The sequence below is a fragment of the Balaenoptera musculus genome, chromosome 3 (assembly GCF_009873245.2).
Source record: "Balaenoptera musculus isolate JJ_BM4_2016_0621 chromosome 3, mBalMus1.pri.v3, whole genome shotgun sequence".
NCBI lineage: Eukaryota > Metazoa > Chordata > Mammalia > Artiodactyla > Balaenopteridae > Balaenoptera > Balaenoptera musculus.
The window spans coordinates 163,743,700-163,770,543 of NC_045787.1; the positions used below are offsets into that span (position 1 = coordinate 163,743,700).

Below are 26,844 nucleotides of genomic sequence, written 5' to 3' on the forward strand. Positions count from 1 at the left end.
AGTTTCCCCTCTCGCAACACACCCCAAAGCACCTGTCAGCCTCGGCTCAAACATCACTTCCTCCGAGAAGCCCTGTGATGCTCCCAACTGATGGACCGAGTCACCCCACCACCACCACACATATTCGCATCTGGTGAGGGCCACGTCTATGTGTCTCCCTCATGCTCTCGACCCAAGTCTCCCCCTACACTGTCCCTCAGCACTAAAAGAAGTACCAAGAGGCAAGGTGACAGGTGGTGGCAGCATCCCTGGTCCTGCTCACCACTGTGCCCCAGCCCTGCACCAGCTTGTGGCATGCAGCAAGTGCCCACTGGATTATTGCTGGGTGACAGCCACTGGGGAGGTGACGGGGGACCCCTCCCGCCACGACAATGCCACAGACCTTCTATTGCAGGAAGCCAGCCAACCTGTTCCCCAAACAGCAAGCTGTCCCCAAACAGGCTGGCAGCAAGCACAAAACCACAGCCATTGGGATGGCACCACTCGGCAAGGGCCTGGAGTGTGCCAGGCACTGTTCTATGGGCTGTACGTGTACTGAATAATACGGTCTTCATGGCAACCGACAAAGGCAGTACTATTATTATCTTCACTGTCCAGACAGGAAACACAGCTGTGAGCAGCAGTCCCTCCCCAGGGGCCAGACAGCCAGTAAGCTACAAAGCCAGGATCTGAACCTGGGCAGTATTAGCTCTCAGCCCCCACCCACCAGGGCAGAGGTTTTCCCAATGTAGTCAGGGGCCAAAAGCATCAGCATGACCTGGGAACTCATTAAAAATGCAGATTCTCACCCCTCCACCCTCCACCAACCTACTGAATGTGAAACAGAAACCCAACGGGCCAAGCCCTATGTGACTCTGATCCCGCAGACATCCGAAAACCTGCGGCCCCGCCGCTGCCCTTCCTGGCACAGCTGACTGGACACCTGAACCCAGAGGAGGCAGCCCATTGGCTCGCCCCTGGCGGGCGCTGGACCAATCAACTGCCGTCTCTCACTGGTGTCCCGCCCTCCTGCAGGCAGACTGGGTGAAGGCCCGGAGGATGAAGGTGCGATGAAGGGACTAGAACCAGCTGAGAGTGGAGTCTGAGGTCTGACCCCACCTGGGTACTCATCCCAGGTGAAAGGCAGGTAACCTGCTTAAACCTCAGTTTCCCAATCTGTAAAATGGGAATATGTCAGCTGCCTTCCCAGAGTGCGGGCGTTTAACATGGCCTGTGGTGACGCTGGCACACCGAGTGCGGAATGGACCATGGCTGACATTCCAGGTCAGTGGGGAAGCAGCACGGAGACCCCTGGGGGCTCTGGAGAGAAGAGAGGCCCCACCCCCAACGGCTCCCCTCTCCCCCTCCAGCCTCTGACCTGAGATGCTTTACAAGGAAGCCAAGTGGGTTTCAAGCTGGGAGACATGCCCATGTTATGTCAGACTTGTGTGGGAAGAACGGAGGCCGCCGAGGGGAGGACAGAAAAAAATCTACATGTGGGCCATTCTATATTCAACAGGCCGGGTCTCTCCCAAAAGTCAGCGTTGTAGTTTAAAAAGAAACGGTGGGGATGCTGCTCTAATGAAAAGAGGAGACACGACAATGAGGGGTAGTGTGGGACTGATCAGAGCAGCTGTAGAACCAGCCAGGGAAGATATCTGGGGGACAATTGGCAACATGGGTATGGACTGGGTGTAAGATAACAGGCAGAAATGATGCCTTTTCTTGGGTGTGGTTCTGTGAGTGTTAAGAGAGTGTCCTTATTGCAAAGGGAGATGCACTGAAGCATTTTGGGTTGACATGTCACAATGTCTGCTATTGATTTTGCAAGTGTTCAGCAGAAACGTGTCATCTACGATAGAGCCAGAAATATGGCACCTGGCGGCCTGGTCACAGCTGAGGATGCTGGGGGTGGGTGGGGGTGCTCAATGAACTGTGCTTCAGCTTCCCTGCAGACAAGGAAAAAGTGAATTCAAACCCAAACGGCAGCCTAGGACCCGAGACTCATCAGAAGGCCCCTGGCTCCCGCTGGGCACCGCATCCACGTTCGTTTCCTGTTTGGGCTACAAGCCACCCCGTCGTACCTGTTTTTGAGAAGATGAGCTGCAGGATGAGAGGCCGCCGAGTGACGATTCCTGAACCTCGGGGAAGGAAGTCCCTGTGGGAGGGGAAAGGGTCAGAAATTACTCACGAGGCCGGCTTGCAGGGGGCAGGAAGTGTGGCCACACGGAGTGGAGCAATCCCCTCTTGCAATCTGGGTGATCTCAGCAAAGACACCAACCCCAGCAGGGCACCAGGGAACGCTCTGGCCTTGGAGGGTCCTGAGGCCACAGAGGAATGGGGGAGGGGCTGGATTGAAGGTTAGCGACAAACGGAACCATTTCCCTCCAGCTGGCTATGCTCCGGCCCCAGCATGCCCAAAGAGCCCTTTCCCTGCCAAATATTTGGACCCCCAGACCCAAAAGAGATCAGTACATTTCTTTTTTTTTTTTTTTGCCACACCGTGTGGCATGCAGGATCTTAGTTCCCTGACCAGGGATCGAACCCATGTCCCCTGCGGTGCAAGTGTGGAGTCTTAACCACTGGACTGCCCGGGGAAGTCCCCAGATCAGTACATTTCCTACCTACGTTTTTTAAAGTAATAGAATGCCATACATATGATATAAAGACTAAAATAAAAGGAAAATATTTAATGACAAAACACGATGTGTTTCATGTCCCAAAAAGACAAATCGATAGAGGCGGGGAGTGGATCAGTGGTTGCCCCAGGGGTGGGAAACTGAGAGCGGAGAGCTTTCTGGAGTGATGGAAATGTCCTAAAGCTGGACTGTAGTGCTGTTTACTAATACTTACTGTACATTTACTAAAAATCACTGCATTTGAAATGGGTGAATTTCCTAGCATGTAAATGATCCCTCAATAAAGCTGTTTAATAAAAAAATATATATATGCTATGTATTTCATTATGGAAATACACAGGCACTACCTGCACTGACTTACACTAATACACCTGGATTCATGCAAAGTGGGAAAGCCGGGAGCCACCCTGGACCATTAAGAAAGGAAAGCAAGGGAATTCCCTGGCAGTCCAGTGGTTAGGACTCTGCGTTTTCACTGTTGAAGGCCCAGGTTAGATCCCTGGTGGGGGAACTAAGATCCCGCAAGCCGCATGGGCGCGGCAAAAAAAAAAAAAAGGAAAGCAAAAGAGCAGGGGTCCAGGCAGGCATAGAGGCAGCAACATTTTCAGAGATCACCAAAGCCAGGCAAAGGATTCTTTGTTGTTCCATGTAAAATGGAGAAAGGTTCTAGGCTCAGGGAATTTTAAACAAGTTTTGCACCCAGATAAACATTCGGATTATCTGAAATTTGTGCAGAACACTGGGCAGGTGTGTTTCATACAGGCAAGCATCCTTGGCGCCACCCCACTCCCCAGAACTGTGACAACCAGTGTCTCAGGGGCACCCTACCTGTATCGAGAGCCCCAGAGGAGGTTGCTGGTTCTCAGCATGGGCTGGGTGTCGGAACCCCTGGGAACCTGTTAGCCCAGTGGGCGGAATGAGGGAGGAGGCACGCCCTCACCGCACGCCATGCACTATGAGGGTCGTGCCCCATCGGCCTGTGGGCGGGCGGTCCCACCACGCTTATGCAGCGCCTCCTCTGACTGGGCACAGGGACACGGCAGTGACCACGCAGCAGGTCGGCCTGTGAGATGAGGGACATCCCAGGGGCAGATCGGCTCTGGAGGTCCTATGGGGGTGCCGCTGCGAGCAGCAGAGTGGGGCGCTAGAGTGGACGAGTGAATGGCCCCAGAGAGGGGTAGGGTGACGGTGGTGCTGGAGGTCACGGGGAGAAGGCTGGTCGTCATTCTTAGAGCAAGGCCACTTGCTGTCACTGTTGAGGGACAGTCAGATCATAACCCTGTGTGCTTTTAAAGGTATGTGTCTTTAAAAGACCCCTCTGGGGACTTCCCTGGTGGTGGTCCAGTGGTTAAGACTCTGCACTTCCAATGCAGGGGACACAAGTTCAATCCCTGGTCGGGGAACTAAGATCCCACATGCCACGTGGCATGGCCAAAAAATAAAAACAATAAAAAATAAATAAAATAAAAGACCCCTCTGGCAGCTTCAGGGGTGAGGGTGGGAGCCAAGAGGCAGGCAGGAGGCAACTGCACTGCTCAAGGCGAGCGATGACGGGCTGGATTGGGGGATGGCAGGGACACAGAGGGCAGTCGACAGACACTGGAGAGAGTCGAGAAGAGCTGAGGAGACAGCCAGCGATGACTGGGGAACAGGTTGGGTGGAGAAGACCCATGCAGGAAGGGAAGGGCCAAAACAGAGGGAAGAACGCCCCAAGGGCACGCACAAGCCCCGGGGGGATGAAGCCCACAGCCCCTGGCGGCATGGTCAACCCTCCACACCTCGGATGCTACCCATGGAGCCTCATTCCTGAGGATGACGAAGAACCCGTGGGCCACCCTGCCCTGCTCGGAGTACTTCACACCTGCTTCACGCAGCGTGACACCCTGAGCGTGACTCCCATTCTCCCATTTGGCAGATAAGAAGACTGAGGAGCAGCAAGGATCTGTGACCTGGCCAAGGTCACAAGCTCGTTCACTCAAGTATTACTCACACCTACTGAGCACCTTGGAGGTGCTGGGGACACCAGTGCCAACCTCCTGATGGGAACCACGTGAGATGCTGTGGGTGGGGACAAAGAAGACACATCATGGGGGTAAGAGGGCTTTGGTCAGTGACCAAACAAGACAGGAGCAGCATGTGAATGGAATCCCCAATGTCCCACCCGTGAGGCTCCTCCACGATGTCGTGTGTGATCAGGGCTGGTTCCTTTTCCTTGCTGACCCGTGCGCCACCGCGTGGACGGTCCACAATCTGTGCATCCACTCGCAAGCTGATGAGGCTTTTGGTGGGGAGCGAGGGGTTGTCTTTCCAGCTCGGGGGCCATTACAAATAAAGCTGCTATGAACATTCTTATCCGTGCCTTTTGTTGACATATGCCCTTGTTTCTCTTGCTGAGTCACAGGGCAGACCTAACCTTGAACAGGCAAAACTAGTTTCTGCTGATAGAAATCAGAGCAGTTGGTCCCCTCTGGGGGAACCGACTAGAAGGGGCAGGAGGGGACTTTGTGGGGTGATGACAACGCCCTCTATCTTGACCTGACCAGTGCATGCATTTATTTTAAAAATGAAGGTGTACATATAAGATTAGGACAATTTACCATATCTAAGTTCAATCTCAAGGTCCCAAGCACAAGGAGGTCCAGGAACACGCACTTGCGAAGACTCAGATACAAAGCACAGAGAGAACACTCCATTAAAATTTGCCCACAGAAACATTATAATCTTACTAGTTTCCCAGTAATAGCTCAGAAGTAAAGAGCTTTGAAGCCCACGGGGGAGACTAATTATATTATGGCCCATTCACTGTGCAGCCACACACACCCAAAAACAACAACAACAAAAAAGAGCTTTTTATCTCCTGACACGGAACTTCCTTCCGGGTGTATTAAGTGAGGAAAACAAAAGGTGTGGAAGAGTGTGTTTTGTAAGTAAATAAAAAGCCTCAAAACAGAGCCCAGGGTGGTTGGGGCCTGTTGCAGGGGGTTAGGGTTGGGGGGAAGAGTCATTGCACTATTCTGGAACATCTCTGAATTCTGCATCATCCACATGGATGACTGATTCCAAAAAAAATTTTTTTTAAGAGTAGCTAACAGTTGTCGAGAACTCACTGCATGCAAGGCAAAAAGCTGAGAACTTTCCATGCCACTTAACCCATTTAACCATGACAAGATCCAACAAGGTGGTCTGTGAGCTCCATTTTACGGAGCTCACTAGGCCACTAGGCCCAGAGGTTGGGCGCCTGCCCACGGTCACTTGGCAACCAGGGGTGGCAGGAGTGTAGACTGAAACCCGTGGGGTCTGAGCTTCTGACCACCAAGGCCCCCGGCCTCTGGGCCTGCATGTCTGCCGTGGAAGCTACAGGCATCTCCCCGGCAAGGACCAGGCTTTCTGCCACTGGTGTTGACACGTGCTGTCCTGTGACTGCTCTGGGTATGTCCAGGGGGCCCAGGCACCGTGAGCACAAGGGTGATACCACACACAACGGACAATGCGAGCCTCAGAGGAACACGAGGGCCAGCGTGATGAGCGCTCTGGGCCCTCGCGGGGGAAGGCTGCGACTTGGGCTGGGAGTTGGTGGTGAGTGGGAAGGTCAAGTGGAGGGTGAAGGAGGAAGAGCCCGAGGGGGAGAAGGCTGAAGGCTGGGCAGGTGCGTGGGACCTCGCACGCCAGGCTGGAAGTGCCAGGAGCCCTGAGATCCGTCCGATTGTGTATCCGGAAGCCGCCGGACTGCAACACCCACCCTCAGCCTCAACAGTCCCTGAAAAGCAGCCCCCCAGAAATCTCCGAGGGGCTCAGTAAGGAGGGGCCTGCCCGGCTGTGCCGTAAGGCCCACCCACAGGGTTTCCTGGCACCCAGAAGCGGGAGCACTCTTGGGGCCCTCGTGGCCTGGGTGGTGGAAGGAAACCACCTCCCCCAAGCAGCTCTGCCTGCAACATTGACTGTCCACTTATCAGGAGGTGACTTTCAAGCCTGTCATCAGCTTCCTCCTCCCTGACCCCACCCACATTCCACTGGTCACCAAGTCCCTCCCTCTGACTCAAAGTGCCCACCCCCTCCTCTCTCTTCCCAGCTGCTACAAGGGCCACTGTGCCCCGAGGTGGCCCTGCATACTGTGTGACCTTGGGCCAGCTTCCCAGCCTCTCTGATCTGGGTTTCCTAGTTAGTAATGGGGAAACTCCTCTCACCTCAGAGGGCAGCTAGGTAGCAGACAAACAGGCCCCCCATGACTCGCGCCCCACAGCTCTGGCTCAAACGACACCTCCCTAGGGAGATTTCTCCCACCCTCATTCACAGCTCCAACGCCCCCCATCTTCCTCCCGTGCCTCATCTTTCTCCAAAGCACTAACCCCTTGTATGTCACTTATCTGCTTCTTGTCTGCCCCTCACCACCCCCATGTCAGCTCCCCAGAACAGGATCTGGGGTTTATTCTGCTCCCTGGTACACAGTAAGTGCTCAATAAGTGTTAACTACGGTCATTTCAGCACCATCCCTGGCCTCTAATCCATTGGGCCCACCCCTGGTCCCAGGCTTCTGACCCATGCTCCTCCCAGGCCATATGAGGTTATCCCCCTAAAACAGAGACCTGGGCCTCCAAGCCTCCCTCCTGCAGAGGTCACATGACCAATCCCAGGTTTGACAGGGTCCCCCACCTGCCCATCCCACCCCCCCGCCAGGGCTGCCCCCTCGTAGCCGCCCCCCTCCCACCAGCCCCAGCCTCTGGGTTCTTCCCTGCACTGCTGGCCTCCAAGCCTTTGCAAGGGCTGTTCCCTCTGCCTTCCTCTCAGGCTCTGCAGATGCAGTGGATTGCACCTCTCCTTCCCAAATGCATGCCCCTTCCCACTACCACCAACTTGGCCTCCAGTGGAGGTCTAGTCCTGTGTCAGGATGGGACTTCTTCACCTAAACTGGTCACCACTGGATCTCCAGCACCTAGAACAGAGCCTGTCATACAGCAGGTGCTCATTAAATGTTGAATGGACAGAAGGAACATGGACGCCGGAGCCAGACGGCCTGGCTTCAAAGCCCAGATCTGCTCCCACCCTGGGCAGGTCTCTGTCCTCTCTGGGCACTGGCCCAGCCACCTGTGGGATGGGAGGATGCCGCCCATCCCCCGGGATACGTGACCTGGCAAAAGTCACTTCACCCTCTTGGAGCCTCAGTTTCCAGGCTCTAAAATGGGCTGCCTCTCCCTAGAAGGTGATGAGGGCTCCGGGAAAGGCAGTAGGGGGCAGGGAGGGGAAGGGCGCAACAGGAGGTGGCACCGTGGGCCACTCAGAAGCCCAGGCTGTTTATTTACTGTCTTCTGAATGGAGCACAAGGCCTCTCCAGGAGCACTTTGACTTGCAGTCCCCAGGAGGGTGGAGATGCAGGAACAAAGGAGACCAAAACCCCAGGAGAGGGAAAACAAACACAAAAGCCGGCAGAGGATGAGTCAGCCCGAAGCCAGAGCCTGTGAGGGCCCAGGCAAGGGCCCCGGGCTGGGATCCCCTCCTCCTCATCAGTTCCTCAAGGGGTCACCCAAAGCCTCAGTGGGGCTGGGAGACCTCACACAATGCCAGCCACAGGAAGAGCCCCTGGGCAGGAGCACATGCCCCAGGGTCATGTCCGGCCGACTCTCTCAGGCTCTCACAAGAGCCCATACCTTGGCCGCCCACCCGGCCCAGCTCTAACCCCATCTTAGGTAACATCTCAGTAAACCCTCTAGCAACGCCAAAGGAATGATGTCAGGGTCAATACCCCCATTTCACAGATGGGTAGACTAAGGCTCAGTTTCAAGACCTGTGAAAGCCACTCAGCAAGGAAGGAGCAGAATCAGGATGGGAACCTGGGTGGGACACCAAGGAGGCAGAGCCCCCAGTCACCCCCACCTGCCTGGGGGGACTCCTCTGTAGTTTTGCTACAACAGAAGTAGAGGTCATCATCGCTCAGTCTCCGAGGCCGCAACATCCGGCCTGTGCACACCCCCTCGGTCCCTGCCCTGGCCCCTGCCTCGTCCACGTCCTCTCTCGATACCATCCAACAGTAACCATCGGTTACCTGGAGCCCAGCCTGCACTCAGTGTCCCTAGGCAGGTGCCACCGTGTCTTTGTGGTCCCCCCAAGGGCCAGGTACGGTGATTATGCCCCTGACTCAGACCACAGACCAGGGGCTCCTCCTGTCTCCCATCCCCCACCCCGCCAAGCGGCAAGTCCTGCAGGTTCCACCTCCAAATGGAGCCTGAATGGGCCTACTTTTCTCCACATGCAAGGCCTTCAGCCTGGCCCACCAGCGCCTGCCTGGACCAGTGCAGGGGCTGCCTCTCAGGCTGTCCACCGCAAGTCAGGGCATGACCCCCTCTGTTCAGAGCCCTCCCAGGGCTCCTACCTCACTCAGGTTAAAAGCCCAAGTCCTGAGGACTTCCCTGGTGGTCCAGTGGTTAAGGCCCCGCACTTCCACTGCAGGGGGCACGGGTTTGATCCCTGACTGGGGAACTAAGACCCTGCATGCCATGAAGTTTGGCCAAGGGAAAAAAAAAAAAAAAAAGCTCAAGTCCTCCCTGCGGCCCACGTGACCCTCCCTGCGTGATCTTCCCAGTCACCTCCCTGCCCTCACCTCCTCCTTTTCTCCCCTCAATCACTTCGTTCCTACCACACTGGCCTCCTCCATGTTCTCCAAACACACCAGGCACAGTGTGCCTCAGGGCCTTTGCACGGGCTGCTCCCTAGACCTGGAACCCTCTCCCTGCAGCATTCACAAGGCCAGCTGGCAACTCCTGGCCAAACGGTCTCCTCCCTGCACCCACTCCTCATATGGAGCAGCTCCCCGCCATCACCCACCATCCTGCTCAATTCTCAATTCTACTCATAACCGCCACCTTCTAGTTTACTGATTTGTTCACATGGCTGTGGTTTATCCCTTCCCACCTACCCGCCCATTAGAAGAGTGGCAGCCTCACGGGGAAAGGGTCCTCTGCCTGGCACGAGGCAGGGGACCAATGCTTGTGGGACGAAGGACCAAACCTGCCATTGTACAGATGAGGAGACTGAGGCTCGGATGGCGATGGGACGATGGGATAGGTTGTGGGCGCCCCCGCCGGCTTTCATAATCTCACTTCCAGGTGTCACTCTTCACAAAATTCCCAGCAGGCTCCTCCCTGCTCAGGTATCCTGCAGGTTCGACAGCCGCTCGCCAGGCACTCAGCCATAGTGTCACTTGCTCTGTGGTCTCATCTGGCAGCCAGGCCAGGAGCAAAAGCAGGAAGTGGCCCACAGCATATAGCAGCCCTGGCTCTGGGCCTTTCAGACCCCGGCTGGAATCCTTTCTGGACAACCTGTGCAGGTGGGGCGACATCTTTGTGCCTCAGTTTCCTCATCTGTTAAGTGAGGTAAGGTAGAGTGGAAGGTTTGCAAAAGATTCTTACCATGGTGCCCAAAAGAGACCATTTGCCCCATGCAGTCAAAGAAAAACCCAACACAGTATGAGTCAGATCACACCCCTCATCTGCGCCAAAGTGCTCCCTGTGGCTTCCGAGGCCCTGAGCAATCACCCCATCACCTCCCTTCCCTCACCCCCACCTTCACTTCGCGCACTCCCTCTGGCCACACTGGTGGTCAAGGTACAGCAAGCAGGCCAAAGCAATTCCTGCATCAGGGCCTTTGCACATGCTCATTCTCTGCCTGGAATGACCTTCTCCCCGGAGCCTTTCCATAATCCCGGCTTCCTCTGGTCACTCAGGACTCAACTCAGATGTCACCTCCTCTGAGAGGCCTGACTGTCCTCTTCTGACCCTTCCTGCCCCACGTCACCGGGGTTTCATTCTCCTGAGTGGGTTTGCAAGGACGGCCACTCCCCGCGGCAGTACTTTCCAGAGTGAAACCCATTAACAACCTAGAGGTCCATCAGCAGGGAACTGGCTAAATCAACCTTGGAACTGGCCCAGGGAGCAATCCAGGCCGTAGTGCTGAAAGCAAAGTGTGACATGCAGAACAGTTTGTGTCCTCCATTTTTTTTTTCCTGCCTGTGTAGGGACAGTAAGTTTGGAGGTGACACCCTGAGCCCTTCACGGAGGTCGTCTATGGAGTGAGAATGGAAAACTTTCTGTTTCTTATAGTCTCCAATGTGATTTGGATTTTGGTCTTTTATAACTTTTTAAATAACTTTTATAACAGGGAAATACTAATTTGTAACTTTAACTTTTTTTTTTCTTCCGGCCACACCGTGTGTCTTATGGGGGCCCTGGGCAGTGAAAGCACAGAGTCCTAACCACTGGACCACCAGGGAATTCCCACTAATTCATAACTTTCCATTTGTACTGAGGCTCCAAAGCAACTGGTCAGCCAAGCCACATTTTCAAGGGTGATGGGGAAACCACCAGTTTTTGGGGAGCCGAGCTCTCAACTCTACCCTCCCGGGCGTCCCTCTGACACCTCCTCACAGCTCTACACTGCAGCAGGTGGCCTGACTTGCCCAGTGTTCGCCGTGCGACCTTGGCAGCAAAGTCACTCATGTTCCGGGCTCGGGCTCGGTGTCCTCACCCGTAAGATGGGATGTGCTGGGGGAGGGAGGAGACATCGCAGCTGCTGGGGAGGTGGTGGGTGCTCGCCGCGAATCTGCAGCCCCTGGACGGTGGTCAGCCACATGTGGATTTCTAGCTCTGTGTACGTCGCCACCCAGGGGGGCCCAACCGAACGCAGGGGCAGGGTGTTGGTAAATACATGGAAAGGAAAGCCAGGCAGTGCCCCAGCCCACTGTCAGCATTCCAGAACCTTCCTCCTTGCAGGCTTCCTTCAAGCAAGAGGGTGGGCATTGGCCTCTGGGGATAAGTGCACCCCTCCGCACCCCGTCTCCTTCCCAGAGCCTCTGCCAGCGTGATGGGGTGCCACACTGTGAGGAACCCTCAAGGCAGACCAGGGGCACAGGGTCACACGAGACAGGACGGGCTTCCTGCCCTTCCCTGGGTGGTCTATTTCCCACCTCCTAGGGCCCACCTCTCAGCAAATCCTGTCGGCGCTGCCTTCAACAGACCCAGATGCATCCCCTTCTCTCCTGCTCGGTCCCAACATCCTTAGGTTAAGTCCCCTGGGTCACAGCCACACTCCCCAAACCCTGTCTCCCTCCACCAGCCCCGTATGTTCTTAGCCCAGCAGCCGGGTTGAGCTTTTCAAACCGCAAGTCAGATCACGCTGCGCACGCACTTAAAACCCACCTGTAGCTTCCCGCACACCCCGGGACAAAATCAGGTCCTCCCCGCAGCCCACAAGGCCCTGCCTGCACCAGCGCCCCATTGCTCCCTACCATTCCCTCCTCTCCCAACTCAAGGCCCTGCTGGTTGAGGCCTCCACCTGGGCTGCTCTGCCACCAGACATGCCAGAGCGCCCTCCACTCTTCCTTCGGACACTGGCCAGGTGGCAACTCCTGGGAGAGGCCGCCCTCACCGCCTCCCCAGGCCGGGCTCTGCACCCCCTCCACGCTTCCTTCCTGCTCACTGGTCCCCCCCGCAGACCGTCAGCCCCGTGAGGACAGGGATGCTTGTCTGCTTTGTTCACTGCCGGTGTCTGGCACACAGCAAGTGCTCAATAAATGCCTGCTGAGGAGCAAACAGCAAGCCCGGCTGGCATCTCTGGGGTATGACATGCAGGCCCTGCGCTGGCCTCTGCGCACGCAAGTCCCTGTTTTCACTCTCACGGGCACTCTCACCCACGCCGTTTCTCAGATGGGGAAACTGAGGCGAGAGAGGTCAGGTCACCCAGACCAAAGCCTCACAGCTAACAGCACACCCCCCTTCCCCAACCATTGAGGCACCCATCCAGCTGGACTCGTTCCTGTCCCTACTGCCAGGCACCATCCCAGTCACCACACCACACATCCGGAAATGAAGATGGAAAGGAGCCCTGAATGCTGAAGGCAGGACGGCCAGTCACGGCTGCCTGTGGAGACAGGCGAGCCGAGCATGGTGTTGGAGAGCACAGTCTGCAGCCAGACAGCTCAGCCACAGCCTTGCTGTGGGAGCTGGGTGAAGGTCATGACTTCCCCGGGCCTCAGTTTCTCCATCTGTAAAATGGACCTAATAACAGTGCCCACCCCGTCAGGTCATTGGCAGGACTAGGACAAGTCACATGAAGCCCAATGCCCGGCACACGTAGGGCCCTGTTCCACAGGACAGTTCACAAGGGTGATGGGGATGGAGGGGGGGGTGTCACCCCCTGGCACCACAGACCCTCCGTGGCACCCCCAGAAGGTCTCTGACAAGATGATCTTAAATCCGCTCCGTCTCCAACACAGCAGCCCCCCTCCAGGGATCAGCCCTGAGCCTAGCAGATGTGCAAGCCGGTCGACCCCCAAGGCTCTGTCAGGAGGAGAAAACTGGAAACAACCTAAAAGCTCATTCAGAAAACAATCTTATGGTTACCAAAGAGGATAGAGGGGTCAGGGTGGGGGGGATAAATTAGGAGTTTGGGATTAACATACACACACTACTATAGAAAACAGGTAAACAACAAGGACCTACAGTATAGCACAGAGAACTATATTCAATATCTTGTAATAACCTCTAATGGAAACGAATCTGAAAAAGAATATATACTATATGTATAACTGAATCACTTTGCTGTTCACCTGAAACTAACACAACATTGTAAATCAACTATACTTCAACTTAAAAAACAAAAACAAACCAAAAAAAACTCATGCAGGAGAGTGACTGGATTTAGTGGGACTGAGGAATACTACACAGCCCTAAAGAAAGCACAGGGCAAGGGAAATACAGCCGAGTCAACAATAACAGCTGGAGACATCAATACCCCACCTTCAGTAATGGATAGGGACTTCCCTGGCAGTCCAGTGGTTAGGACTCAACGTTTTCACTGCGTGGGGCCTGGGTTCAATCCCCAGTCAGGGAACTAAGATCCCACAAGCCGCATGACGCAGACAAAAAAAAAAAACAAGAAAAGGGATAGAACACTGGACAAAAGATCAACAAGGAAACAGAAACGTGAACACCACCATAAGCCAACAAGACCTAAAGGCATGTATAGAGCACTCCACCCAGCAAGAGCAGAATACACATTCTTATCAAGGGCACATGGAACATTCTCTCCAGGATAGGCCATATTTGAGGTCATAAAACAAGACTGATTAATTGTGAAAGGACTGAATGAAATCATACAAAGTATGTTCTCTGACCACAATGGAATCAAGTTAGAAAACAGTAACAGAAGGAAAGTTTGAGACATTCACAAACATGTGGAAATTAAACAATACATTACTAAACAGCGAATGAGTCAACGAAGAAATCACAAGGGAAATTAGAAAATACTTTAAGATGAATGAAAATTAAAGTAGAACATACCAAATCTTATAGGATACAACTAAAGCAGTACAGAGGGAAATTTACAGATGTAAGCTCCTATATATTAAAGAAGGAGATTGCAGATTTTTATATATCAATTATACCTCAATAAAGCTTTATAAAATTTTTAAAATTAAAAACAATTTTAAAATTTTTCTAAAAAAAGAAGATTTCAAATCAAAAATTAATCTTCCTGTGTATAAAATTGATGCCTAATAAGAACCTGCAGTATAAAAAAACAAACAAAACAACTAATACTAAACTTTCATTGGGCTATTTGTATGGAAATATGTTAATATAAATGTTTCAGACATTACATGAAATTTCTAAAAATCTTATATGTTCTGGTATAATGTTATAAGTAATAATCCTAGTTATTACTTTAAAATGTATATCTCAGAAATAACTAATTTTCTTGTCAACTGCATTATTATGAACTTTCATCAAATCTTTAACCGTGGTCATTTTTAAGTCTTTTGTCATTTACGGACAGTTCTGGGTGTACTCTGATGATTTTGCAAATATGTTCCTATAAAAGGGTTTCATCTTCAAGAAATTCATGGAAAAGGCTCTGACAAGTACAGGTTTCTGGTAACTGACTGTACTGCTGAACTGAATGAATAAGCATTTTCAGAACTCTAATGAAAAACTGATGAACTCATAAAAGTGCTAACAAAAGATCAAGATGAAAAAAAAATTAATTACATGGGACTGAGTGAACTGATGAGGATGAGTATAATTTTTGTGACTTTCTGTCTGAATTTAAAAAAAAAAAAAAAAATCCCACAAGGACTCAGAGGCAAAGAATATACAAATCAATTTTCACTGCAAAGTAAAGGAGCTGTTACAGTGGAGGATTACTGGACTGAATGTCAATATTATGACATAGTATGAGTGTGTTTCATGTTTGGTAATTGCAATCATTGTTGCTTTTGTTGTGGTCATCCATGTACAATGCTTGGTGTCAGTCTATTTATGTCTTGTAAAAATAAAATACAGTGTGTGTGTGTGTGAATAAAAAAAAAAAAAAAAAAAAAAAAAAAAAAAATGGATCAGAGACCTCAATGTAAGAGCTAAAACTACAAAATATTTAAAAGAAAATATAGGAGTAAATCTTCATGGATTGGTCAATGGCTTCTTGGATATGACACCAAAAGCATAAGTGAAAAAAGAAAACAAAGACAGGCGTTCATCAAAATTTAAAACTTTTCTGCTTCAAAGGACACAAGAAAGTGCAAAGACAACCCACATAATGGGAGAAAAAATCTGCAAATCATTTATCTCATAAAGGGCTGGTCTTGATACCAGATGTAAAGAACTTTTGCAAACCAACAAATGAAAAGACAAATAACCCAATTTAAAAATGGACAAAGGGGGACCTCCCTGGTGGCGCAGGGGTTAAGAATCTGCCTGCCAATGCAGGGGACGCGAGTTCAAGCCCTGGTCTGGGGAGATACCACATGCCGCAGAACAACTAGGCCCGTGAGCCACAACTACTGAGCCTGCACTCTGGAGCCTGCGAGACACAATTACTGAGCCCGCGTGCCACAACTACTGAAGCCTGTGCGCCTAGAGCCCGTGCTCCGCAACAAGAGAAGCCACCGCAATGAGAAGCCCACGTGCCGCAACGAAGAGTAGCCCCCGCAATGAGAAGCCCACGCGCCACAACAAAGAGTAGCCCCCGCTCACCGCAACTAGGGAAAGCCAGCGTGCAGCAACAAAGACCCAACACAGCCATAAATAAATAAATAAATAAATTTATTTATTTATTTATTTTTTAAAAATGGACAAAGGATTTGAATAGACATTTCTCCGAAGAAGATATACAAATGGACAATAAGCACATGAAAAGTTCCTCGTTAGTCATAAGGAAAATAAGAAAAAAAAAAAAAACCCACAATGAGCAAAACACCACTTCACACCCACTAGGAAGCTGAATTCAAAAAGACAGATAATATCAAGAGTTAACGAGGATGTGGAGAAACCAGCACTCTCCTACAACGCTGGTGAGAGCATAAAATGATGCAGTCACTATGGAAAACTGTCTGGGGGTTTCTCAAGGTTAAACACAAGGATTACCAAATGACTCAGCAATTCCACTCCTAGGTACATACCCAGAAGAAATGAATGCATATGCGCCCACAAAACTTTGTCCAAAAATGTTCACAGCAGCATTATTCCTAACAGCCAAAAAGTGGAAATACCCCAAATGTCCATCAGGTGAGGACTGGATAAACATAAGGTGGCATAACCATAGAGTGGAATATTATGCAGCCATAAAAAGGAATGAAGTTCTGATAGATGCTACAGTAAGGATGAACCTTGAACACATTAATGCAAAGTGAAAGCAGCCAGACGCAAACAGCTACAGAGCATATGATTTCATTCATACAAAATGTCCACAGCAGGCAAATTCACACACAGAAAGTAGATGAGCGGCTGCCAGGAGCTGGGGGTGGGGAGTGACTTGACTGACTAATGGGCACAGAGTTTCTTTTGGGGACATGAAAATGTTCTGAAATTAGATACTGGTGATCGCTGCACAACTCTACACTAAAATCAGCCGGATAGTACACTTTTATGGTCTGTGAATTATATCTCAGTAAAGATGTTATTTTAGAACAAAAAGCACAAGAGCCACCTATGTACCAACAAGGGAAAAAGTCCATGTTAAAAAGCTTTAAGATAAAAAACTGCTGCTGAGGGACTTCCCTGGTGGTGCAGTGGTTGAGAATCTGCCTGCCAATGCAGGGGACATGGGTTTGATCCCTGGTCCGGGAAGATCCCACATGTCACAGGGCAACTAAGCCTGCGAGCCACAACTACACAACTAAGCCCGCACGCCTAGAGCCCGTGCTCCGCAACAAGAGAAGCCACGACAATGAGAAGGCCACGCACTGCAACGAAGAGTAGCCCCCGCTCGCCACAACTAGAGAAAGCCCATGTACAGCAATGAAGACCCAACGCAGCCAAAAATAAAAACAAACAAATAAATTTATTTAAAAAAAAAAAAAAAAAAGAACTGCTGCTGGCCCACACAAACTGGTCTAACTCCAAGTGGTGACCAGCTCTGTCTGGCCCCAGGTGAGTAGCGGCCGGGGTCAGAGCTTGGCACCAAACAGGCTCTGCTACCTTTGCTGAGTGGGTCCCACTTAGTGATGGAGACGCAGATGGGTGAGTTTACACAGAAAGGGAGATGGATTTCGAGAGCATCTAATACACGCCAGGCACAGTACAAGGGGCTGGCGCACACCTAGGAGCAAGGCCCCGCCATCAGGGCACTCACCTACTACTGGGTGGTAGGATAATAAACCAAATAAACAGGTAGAACAAGGACGCGGAGTGACAAGTGCTTCCAGGAAAAAATAAGCAGAGCAAAAGGATGGAGTAATAGGGTGGGGACATTTTAGCAGGGTGGCCAGGGAGGGCCTCTTGAGGAGGAAACAATTTGAGCAGAGGCCCAATAGAGATGATACACGAGCCACACGGCTATCCGAGGGAAGGAGCTTTCCAGGCACAGGCAACAGCACGTGCAAAGGTCCTGAGGTGGGGCTGTGTCTAACATGTTTGAGGAACAGTGTGGGGCCCTGTGTGGCTGGAACAGAGCAAGAAAGAGAGGAGTAGGAGGAGGTGAGGGGAGAGAGGTGATGGGGCAGGGGGAGGAGGGTAAGGAGATCATGCAGGGCCTTCTGGGTGATAATGAGGACTTTTTTGGCCGCACCGTGCAGCTTGCAGGATCTCAGTTCCCTGACCAGGGACTGAACCCAGGGCACGGCAGTGAAAGCCGGGAATCTTAACCGCTAGGCCACCAGGGAACTCCCAAGGACTTTAGCCTTTACACTGAGGGAACTAGGAGCCATGTTGGCTTCTGAGCAGAGGAGGGGCACCTTCTTCAAAGGCTCCCTCCCACCACTGTAGGGAGAAGAGCCTGGGGTGGGGAGGGAGTGGAGTCGGAAGGTGCAGGACCTAGCAGGAAGTGACTGCAATGGTCCAGGTCAGCGCCCATGTTAGAGGGAATAATAATGGTTACAGAAACTAATAGCGGGACTTCCCTGGTGACGCAGTGGTTAAGAATCCGCCTGCCAATGGAGGGGACATGGGTTCAAGCCCTGGTCCGGGAAGATCCCACATGCCGCGGAGCAACTAAGCCCGTGCGCCACAACCACTGAGCCTGCACTCTAGAACCCTTGAGCCACAGCTACTGAAGCCCGCGTGCCACAACTAGTGAAGCCCGCACACCTAGAGCCCGTGCTCCGCAACAAGAGAAGCCACCACAATGAGAAGCCCGTGCACCACAATGAAGAGTAGCCCCAGCTCGCCACAACTAGAGAAAGCCCGCGCACGGCAACGAAGACCCAACGCAGCCAAAAATAAATAAATAAAAAATAAATAAATTTTAAAAAATTTTAAAAACTAATAGCAAAACTCTCCATGTACCAAGGCACAAGTATTATTTTTGCAGAAACCAACAAGCTGATTCCAAAATTTACATGTAAAGGTAAAGAAACTAGACCGGCCAAAACAATTCTGAAAAAGAACAAGGAATTCCTTGGAGGTCCAGTGGTTAGGACTTTGCTCTTTCACTGCTGGGGCCAGGTTCAATCCCTGGTTGGGAACTAGGATCCTGCAAGACGCGTGGCACAGCCAAATTTTTAAAAATTAATTAATTCAAAATCTCTCAAAATGCATCATAGTTATAAGGCACACAGAAACGTGCAGATAAATGTTTGTATCAGCATTGATCATAATCACCCAGAACTGGAGACAACCCAGCATCCGTCAGCATCCTTCGGTGGGCGAACACTTCAACAGCCAGTGATCCAGACACACCATGAAATACTCCTCAGCAACAAAAAGGATCAAACTATCAAGGCACACAGCCTGGACGGCTCTCAAAGGTGTTATGCAGAATGAAACACGCCAGACTCAAAAGGTTGCATGAGTCTATTTATACGACATTCTGGAAAAGGCAAAACCATAGAATGGAGAACCCATCAGCGGGGGCAGGGCGGGGGGGGGGGGGTGACTGCAAAAGGACACGGGGGATTTTGGAGGGTGATAAAAGTGTTCTATATACTGTTTGTGGTGGTAACTTTGTGTGTTCACTATATGTAAATTTTATACCTCTAGGGTGGGGGAAAAAAAACCCACAAAAATGAGCATGCTCTCTGTTCTGATACACTAAGATCTCCAAGAAATACTGTTAAGTGACAATCTCGTTGTTCACAACAGGGTGTTAAGCTGGGCGGGAGAGGGAAGTGGATACACACACATTCGTATTTGCTTCCATTTGCACTGAGAAACTGGGAGGACACAGGAGAGGAGCGAGGGTGGTTAGCCACGGCTGTAGGAGTAGGAGGACAGGAAGCAAGCTTCTCTCTCTCCATTCTTTCTGGTATTTTTGAACTTGGTTCCATGTTGGACATACTACCTATTCAAACAATTATATTAACAAGAACACCCGGACTTCCCTGGTGGCACAGTGGTTAAGAATCCGCCTGCCAATGCCAATAGGGGACACGGGTTCGATCCCTGGTCCGGGAAGATCCCACATGCCACGGAGCAACTAAGCCCGTGTGCCACTACTACTGAGCCTGTGCTCTAGAGCCTGGAATTCATAACTACTGAGCCCGCACACCCCAACTACTGAGCCCGCGTGCTGCAACTACTGAAGCCCGCTCACCTAGAGCCTGTGCTCTGTAACAAGAGAAGCCACCGTAATGAAAAGCCTGCGCACCGCAACGAAGAGTAGCCCCCACTTGCCGCAACTAGAGAAAGCCCGCGCGCAGCAACGAAGACCCAACGCAGCCAAAAAAAAAAAAGAATCTTCAATGCTTCCAAAGGATAGTGTACAAAAAGGAGAAAAAAAAGTAACTTTGTGGCAAGGAAAGCTGACAGACATGTCATCTCACCCAGAAGATCAAGGTCAACATCATCCACGGTAAGCTTTATCGATATCATGGACCACTGACAGGATGCGAAGAGAAGAGTACCTCATCTTTGTGGTCCTCTTCCCCACAACCCATAGCCCCAGTCGAACCATGAGAAAATACCAGATAAACCCAAATTGCGGGACAGTCTATAAAATACCAAGGTCATGAAAAGCAAAGGCTGTGGCGCTGTCATAGTTGGGCGAAAGCTAAGGAGACGGGATGACCCAATGCCATGTGGGATCCTGGATGGGGTCCTGGGACAGAAAAAGGACGTATGGGGGACAACTGCGGAAATGTGAATCAAGTCTGGCTTTCGTTAATAATAATAATATGCCGAGGTTAATTTCTTAGCTGTGAGAAATATACCACGGTAAGGTAAGAGGTTAACCTTAGGGAAAGATGGGTGAAGAGTATATGCAAGCTCTCTGTACTATCCTCATAACTTTTCTGTATGTTTACAGCTTACTTATTTTCTGTAGATCTAAAATTATGCCAAAATAAAAAGTTTCTTAAAGAAACAAAACAAAGGCAAAAACCCCTCGAGACACTAAACAGCAAAGAACTTGGCATGAGGCATGACACATTCCAGCAAGTTTTTGGACTATCAAAGATAAGACCTGGGAAATCCCTGGCGGTCCAGTGGTTAGGACTCAGAGCTCTCACTACCAGGGCCTGGGTTCAATCCCTGGTCCGGAACTAAGATCCCGCAAGCTGCACACAAACCAAAAACCAAACCCAAAACAAAACAAAAAGATAGACTTAATCATGGCATTTAACGTGGGGGGAGAGGGGGACATTCACACATAAAAATAAAGAAAAAGGATCTGAGAAGAGCCACAAGCTGATGAAGGTGGTCCCGAGCAAAGGGCAAGAGGAACCTCCACCTTACTCTTCCTATAGGAGAGAACTGTATTTTACAGTGAGTAAACAGTCCAAGAACTCTTGTAATTAAAAATCAAGCTAGATGGACCTAGAGACTGTCACACAGAGTGAAGTAAGTCAGAAAGAGAAAAACAAATATCGTACATTAACGCATATATGTGGAATCTAGAAATATGGCACAGATATATGCAAAGCAGAAATAGAGACAGAGATGTAGAGAACAAATGTATGGATACCAAGGGGGAAGGGGAGGGTGGGAGGAATTGGGAGATTGGGATTGACACATATACACTATTGATACTATGTATAAAATAGACAACTAATGAGAACATACCGTATAGCACAGGGAACTCTACTTAATGCACCGTGGTGACCTAAATGGGAAGGAAATCCAAAAAGAGGGGATATATGTATATGTATAGCTGATTCATTTTTGCTGTACAGCAGAAACTAACACAACATGGTAAAGCAGCTACACTCCAATAAAAATTAATAAAAAGTAAAAAAAATCAAGCTAGGACATCCTTTTGCCAGGAGCGTGTTCCAGGTGGGGGCCTCCCCACCTCAGAAAGTGGCCTGCTCTGAGCTCGCTGGCAACCTGTGCCAGGCGGTGCCACCAGGAGATGCCACCAGGGCAGAGGCCGCTGGAGTCGGGCTTCCGTCTGAACGGCTTCCGCCTAGACGAGGGGAAGTGTTGCAAGATGAGGAGACGTGTCAGCCCAAACCACAGGCAGCCTCTCTCAAGCTGAGTGGGTGGCTCACAGCCTCCGGTCACAGGCCCCTGATCTTGATTTATAGATCCCTGGGACTCCATCGCCCCACCAGCCAGAAAAGAACAACTCTGAGGGCATCATCCTCAAAGCCACTGGCTCCCTGGCTGCAGGGCCTGCTGAGGGCCTTGTAGGCAAGCAGGCTGTGACCCTTTAGAAGGATCCTGGCCACGAGCACAGAAGACAGAGGCCCCGTGGCTGGGACGGTAGGGGCTGTGTCCCCAACCCACCCCGGGGCTTCCTCCAGGGCTGGCCTGGCTGTGCCAGGGCGTATCACCCGGCAAGCAGACGTAACGCCAGCTGGGACTGTTCCTGCCTGCTGTGCTCGCTTGCCGGCCTGCCAGTCCCTAGAGACTCTTATCGCTGGGAAAATGTGTCATGGGGCAGAGTCTCCAGGGCGCCTCCTCCTCCTCCTCCGTCTGCGCGTGAGGGTGTCATCGGGGCCCTGGACAGCTCTGCTGGCCACCTGTCCACACGCTATGGGTCTGTGGTCCAAGCGGGTTCAAGTTTAGGCAAAGGAGGTCTCCCAGGACAAACAGCATGGTTCTCCATGCTGTGGCATTTGACTGGAATCCCCCTGGGAGTTTTAAGTTGGTCTGGGGAGGGGTCTGGCACTGGGCATCTCCCCGTGACAGATACTAATGGGCTGCCAGGACTGAGAAGCGATGACCCCAGCAGCTTCCTTTCCTTGGTTCTTGGTCTAAGCAGGCACTTGGGTATCCACGGGCAGGGGGGTGGGGATGGGAGGGAAGCTGCCTTCTCCCCATTGTGAGAGTGTGCCAGTGCCCGGACAGAGTGGGGCCCATTCCTGCCAGGGCTGCCTGGCACCCAGGCAAGAAGCAAGAGTCGGAAGGGATGGCTCACTGGAAGCTGTGCAGGGCCTCAGTCACCTCAGTCCAGGGAGGGGGCCCTGCTCGGCCCCATCTCATAGCCAGGAAGCCAGTCCAGAGAGACAGCCATGCCTGGCCGGCCCCGAGGTCTTAGGCTGTTACTGTTATTACTGTGTGCCCAAAGGGCAAATCACAGCCCTCCCCGTAAAAAGGATACACTTGCTTCTGTCCCCCCTGGAGCACCCCAAACCCCTCTTCTATTCTCAGTCCCACACATCCCAGGTGGGCTGCGAGCCCCCAAAGGCAAGTCGCAGGGCTGTCCGCCGGTCCCCTTCTCAATGGACATCCGTGCAGTGAAATTAATCCAAGTTTGGGCTTAAGGTACCTTCACGGAACAAATGTGCGTGCTCCTACTTTGTGCCAGGGTGGCGAGGAACGCTCGAAGATCCCTGCCCTTGTGGACCTGCCGTCTGGGGGGTGGGGAGGAAACAACACAAAACAGTTTCAGGTCCTAAGATGAGCTCTGAAGAAAACACATCTAGGCACGCGGTCTGAGTGCCAGGGCCCTGTGTGAACCAGGGTAGGTCAGGGCCGGCCTCTCAGAGGGGTGAGGTTTGAGCAGGGACCCAAGGAGAGAGGGGCAGGGTGTGGAGAACTCTGGACAAAGAGGAGATGTGGAGGAAGGAAGAGAAAGGCCCCGAGCAGGCGTGAGCCTGGGGGGTTCAGGGGCGGCCAGGAGGCCGTGTGGCCGGCGGGATGAGTTTGGGGGACAGTGGGAGCAGGCGAGGGCGGGGGTGTTGGGGGGGCCAGTGGAGGACTTGGACTTTGAGCCCAAGTGAGGTGGGGGCCACAGAGCGTGGTGGGCAGAAGAGGGACATGCCCAGACTCAGGCGTTCACAGGTACCCTGCGGACACTGTGGGCGGTGGGGGAGGCAGGGCGGGTGCCAGGGGACCAGGGCAGAGGCGACTGCACTGGTCCAGGCCGTGGAAGGGGTCGGGACGGGTGAAGCGTGGCGAGGACACGCTGATGTGGGAGCACTGGGATGGGCTCTCTGGCCAGTCCCGAGTCCACTCATTCAACCCAGGTGAACAGCTGCCGGCCAGCATCCTGGCCTCCACACCCAGGGAGGGGAGGGCCACACACCCAGTGCTGGCCATCAATCTCCCCCTGTCCTCCTCTGTGTAGACACGTGCTCTACACAGGTGTCCCATGTCCACGTGCAAATCCTGGGAGTGGGTGACTAGAAACAGCCTGAGCATCCATCAGCACCAAGAGGCTGGTGAACAAACAAAGGTGCCTTTGTACCATGGAGTACTATGCAGCCGAGACAACGACAAGAAAGCACCCTGTGTAACAGGCCATGAGCCTCGAGCCGGGGCCCACAGCCAGGCAGGATGGGCACAAAGGTCCTCATGCAGCAGTCACCTACCTGCTTCCAGGCAGCTGCCGCCTGTCCTCGTCTAGACAGAAAGACCTACTGCCTCCTCCAAGAAGCATTCCCTGACCACCACTCCACCCCAAGGCTCCCTATGGGGCCGCCGTCTCCCACATGCCTCCACTCCCTTCTCACTGGAAAGTGCCTCCTCAGAGAAGGACCTCTAGGGCCTCTCGGGTAGAGTGAACAAGTGGGTAAGGGTGGGGCTCAGAGCCTCACCCCCACCGCCTGCGCCATTTCTGCCCCTCAACGGCCTCATCTGTAAAATGGGGCCAAGCTGAGGGGACGTACAGACAGCACTCAGTGCCTAGCACATGGTGAGTATGTCAAGGGCATGGAAAGTCCATTCAGTGTGACAGGAAGACCAGAGCCGCCCCCCAGTCGCCACCAGAGGAGGCAACTCGAGCAGCTGAGCCGTGGCACTGGGCACCCCAATGGGTACTGCAAGAATCCCCACAAGGGCTTCAATTACTCCTCAACACCCGGCTTTGTTCCAGAAACTTCTGAGGCCACTCTGAGGTACAAATGCAGTGCAAAGGGAGGGAAAACTGGACCCTGTGAAGCTGGAGCCAAGGGGAAAAGGGAGGCTGGAAAATCCAACGGAGCCAGGGGTGAGGATGCTACTTCAGGTACAGGCCAGCAGGCCTGGGGGAAGGGGGCCACCCATGAAGGCCGAGGCTCTGGGTTCAAGTCTGGCCACTTGGGCAAACCTCGTGACTCAGTTTCCTCGTCAGTAGACGGAGATCAAGCACTGGCCTCGAAGGAGGTGAGGCGCCTTGTACCCAGGTCCCCGCACGGATCCTGGCAAACAGCACGTGAGACAGCACTGTCCTCTCTCATTGGGACAGACGCAGTGACTCCTGCTGGCCCCCCACCTCCATTCTTACCCCTCTGGGAGGGTCAGGAAGCTCCAAGCAGCAGTTACAAACATTTCGACGAAGCAGGACCCCTAGGATGTGTTGCGTGGTTGGAAAACAAGTTTCTGAACGATATAAACAGGGTAGTCCCAGTTCTGGAAAGAAGATGTACCCCCAAAAGAAGCAACCCCGAATAGTGCTGTGTATTTTCTACAGGTACCAGCGTGTCCACACGTACGTAAACACGAGAGGGCTCTGACAGGATGTATGCCAAACTGACAATGGTGCTTCCACGTGGAGCTGGAAGGAAGGGACAGGGCGGGCAACGTATCCTTCCTCACCTGTCACGGTTTCCCTTTTTCCGAGAACTCAGTCTTCAGTGTTCTACTTACATAATTAAAACTTAGGAAAGACAGGCATCTGACAGGCAGTTTCCTGACCCTCATGGGCCCAGTGGTCTTGCCTTCGACTCAGGCCCCTTTCCATATCTGAAGGGGGCCCCTGTGGAGCCCTCTGCCTGGGACTCCCTTCTCTGGGGTCTTCAAGGGGCTGGATCCATTGCCGGCCCGCCCTGACCACCCCGTCGGAGGCAGCCCCTGCCTAGCCACTCTCTCACTCTCCCCACCATTTTCACTGCACTTCTCCATCTTCAGAATGTCACTGCTCATTTAACCGTTCTGCTCACCTCTGCCCATCTCGGTCCCCGCTGGGTCCCCAGCACCCGGCATGCTGTCGGACACAGAGTTAACAACCTCAAGGATCCGGAAAGCCAGAAATCGCTCCATCCGTCACCTCGGCCCCAGCCCCAGATACAAGCACCGTAGTGTCCACGACTGACCTGATGGCCAAAAGCCATGGCCCCACCTTCCCAACCCCACTATCCCCGGGCAGTGGGCTCTGGAGGAGACAGGCCCGGCTCAGGGCCCGCTCCTGCCCTCCTCCCTACGTGACTTCAAGCCAGTCCACCTCTGAGGCCTCAGTTTCCCTACCTGTGAAGCAGGGATGCTAAGAGCAGTATCTGCCCCCAAGGATTGCTGGGACCACGTGGTCCGATTTTAGACATAAGTCCCTGGGGCACGGCACACAGTGACTCTCCACACAAACATCAGCTCTTACTGTGTTATAAACATCCAGCAGCAGGTGAAACCGAAAGGGCCACCCAGCACCCTGTTCAAGGTGAGGGTGACTCCAAAGGGGAAAATCCCCAGCATCTAGCAGGGACCTCATTGCCAATACTAACAGGAACCCCAATGTACCTGGAAGCAGGAGTCTTTTCTCTCTAGTGCCATTTTGCCTAGGAGGCAGGGTAATTTTTTTCTTTATTCGGATTGTGGCTAATGGCCTATAAATATCTCATTATTGGCTTGCATTTTTCCAAAGTTCTAACAATAAGGGCTTAATTACAGCATGCGGTTGGCAACCCCAGTAAATTAAGGGTTAGCCGATGTCCCCATTTCTTTCTGCAGCTGAGGGGCCTGTAATTTCGGCATTTTCATTCAAATCGGGCAAAAGCTTGGCAGATGCGGCTCTGAACCAAATGCAAACACCAGAGAGACACAGGGTTCCATGCCATGCCCAGCGCTCTCTGCCCGCACTACCTCTGAAAACTCCAAATCTGGAACTGTCCACGAGGCCATCCTCTGCCCTCACCCACAATGAACCGGACTTTTTACCAGAGGATTTCAATCTGTGTACCTAGCGAGGGCCATTATCCCCAGACAAATAACTCTGAAAAGCATTTGGGCAGCCCAGAGCTGAGCTCTGGAGAAATCTGTCCTCCTGGTTATAAACATAATCCCCAAACGAGCCAAAACGAACAAAGAATTATGTGGGGAGACAACCCACATGTAGGGTTCGAAGCTGTACATTTTTCCAGGCTTTTTACTACGAAAATACAACTGTTTGGAATAAGATGGGCTCACACGTCCACTTGGTCTGGGCCCTAACAGGTCTTGCATAGGTTTTCTGGGTCATTCAATCCTCTTCTAGATCACTCTGAGTAGTTATTTCGTAGTTGGTTGTCTGGACACATTGTCTAGTCAATTCGATACTGTTGGGCTTTTTTGCTCCCAATTTCCCACCATCATATGCTGAATGAGCATAAAAAAACTCTCATGGCCAAATGTTTGTTCACAGTCACTATCCCACTTAGAAACGGCAGGAACGGGCTCCCACTAGCATTTCAGAACCT

At 52.1% G+C, this 26,844-nt stretch overlaps 1 protein-coding gene across 12 annotated transcripts in view; it reads right to left on the reverse strand.

The window, feature by feature from the left end:
• DNM2 (dynamin 2) overlaps positions 1–26,844 on the reverse strand; it is a 90,083-nt gene that overhangs the window by 57,740 nt on the left and 5,499 nt on the right. For all 12 annotated transcript variants that reach the window (XM_036845730.1, XM_036845736.1, XM_036845733.1 and 9 more), the window contains exon 2: positions 2,064–2,137. In XM_036845730.1, coding sequence (XP_036701625.1) covers positions 2,064–2,137 — 74 coding nt within the window. The remainder of the gene's footprint in view (positions 1–2,063; positions 2,138–26,844) is intronic.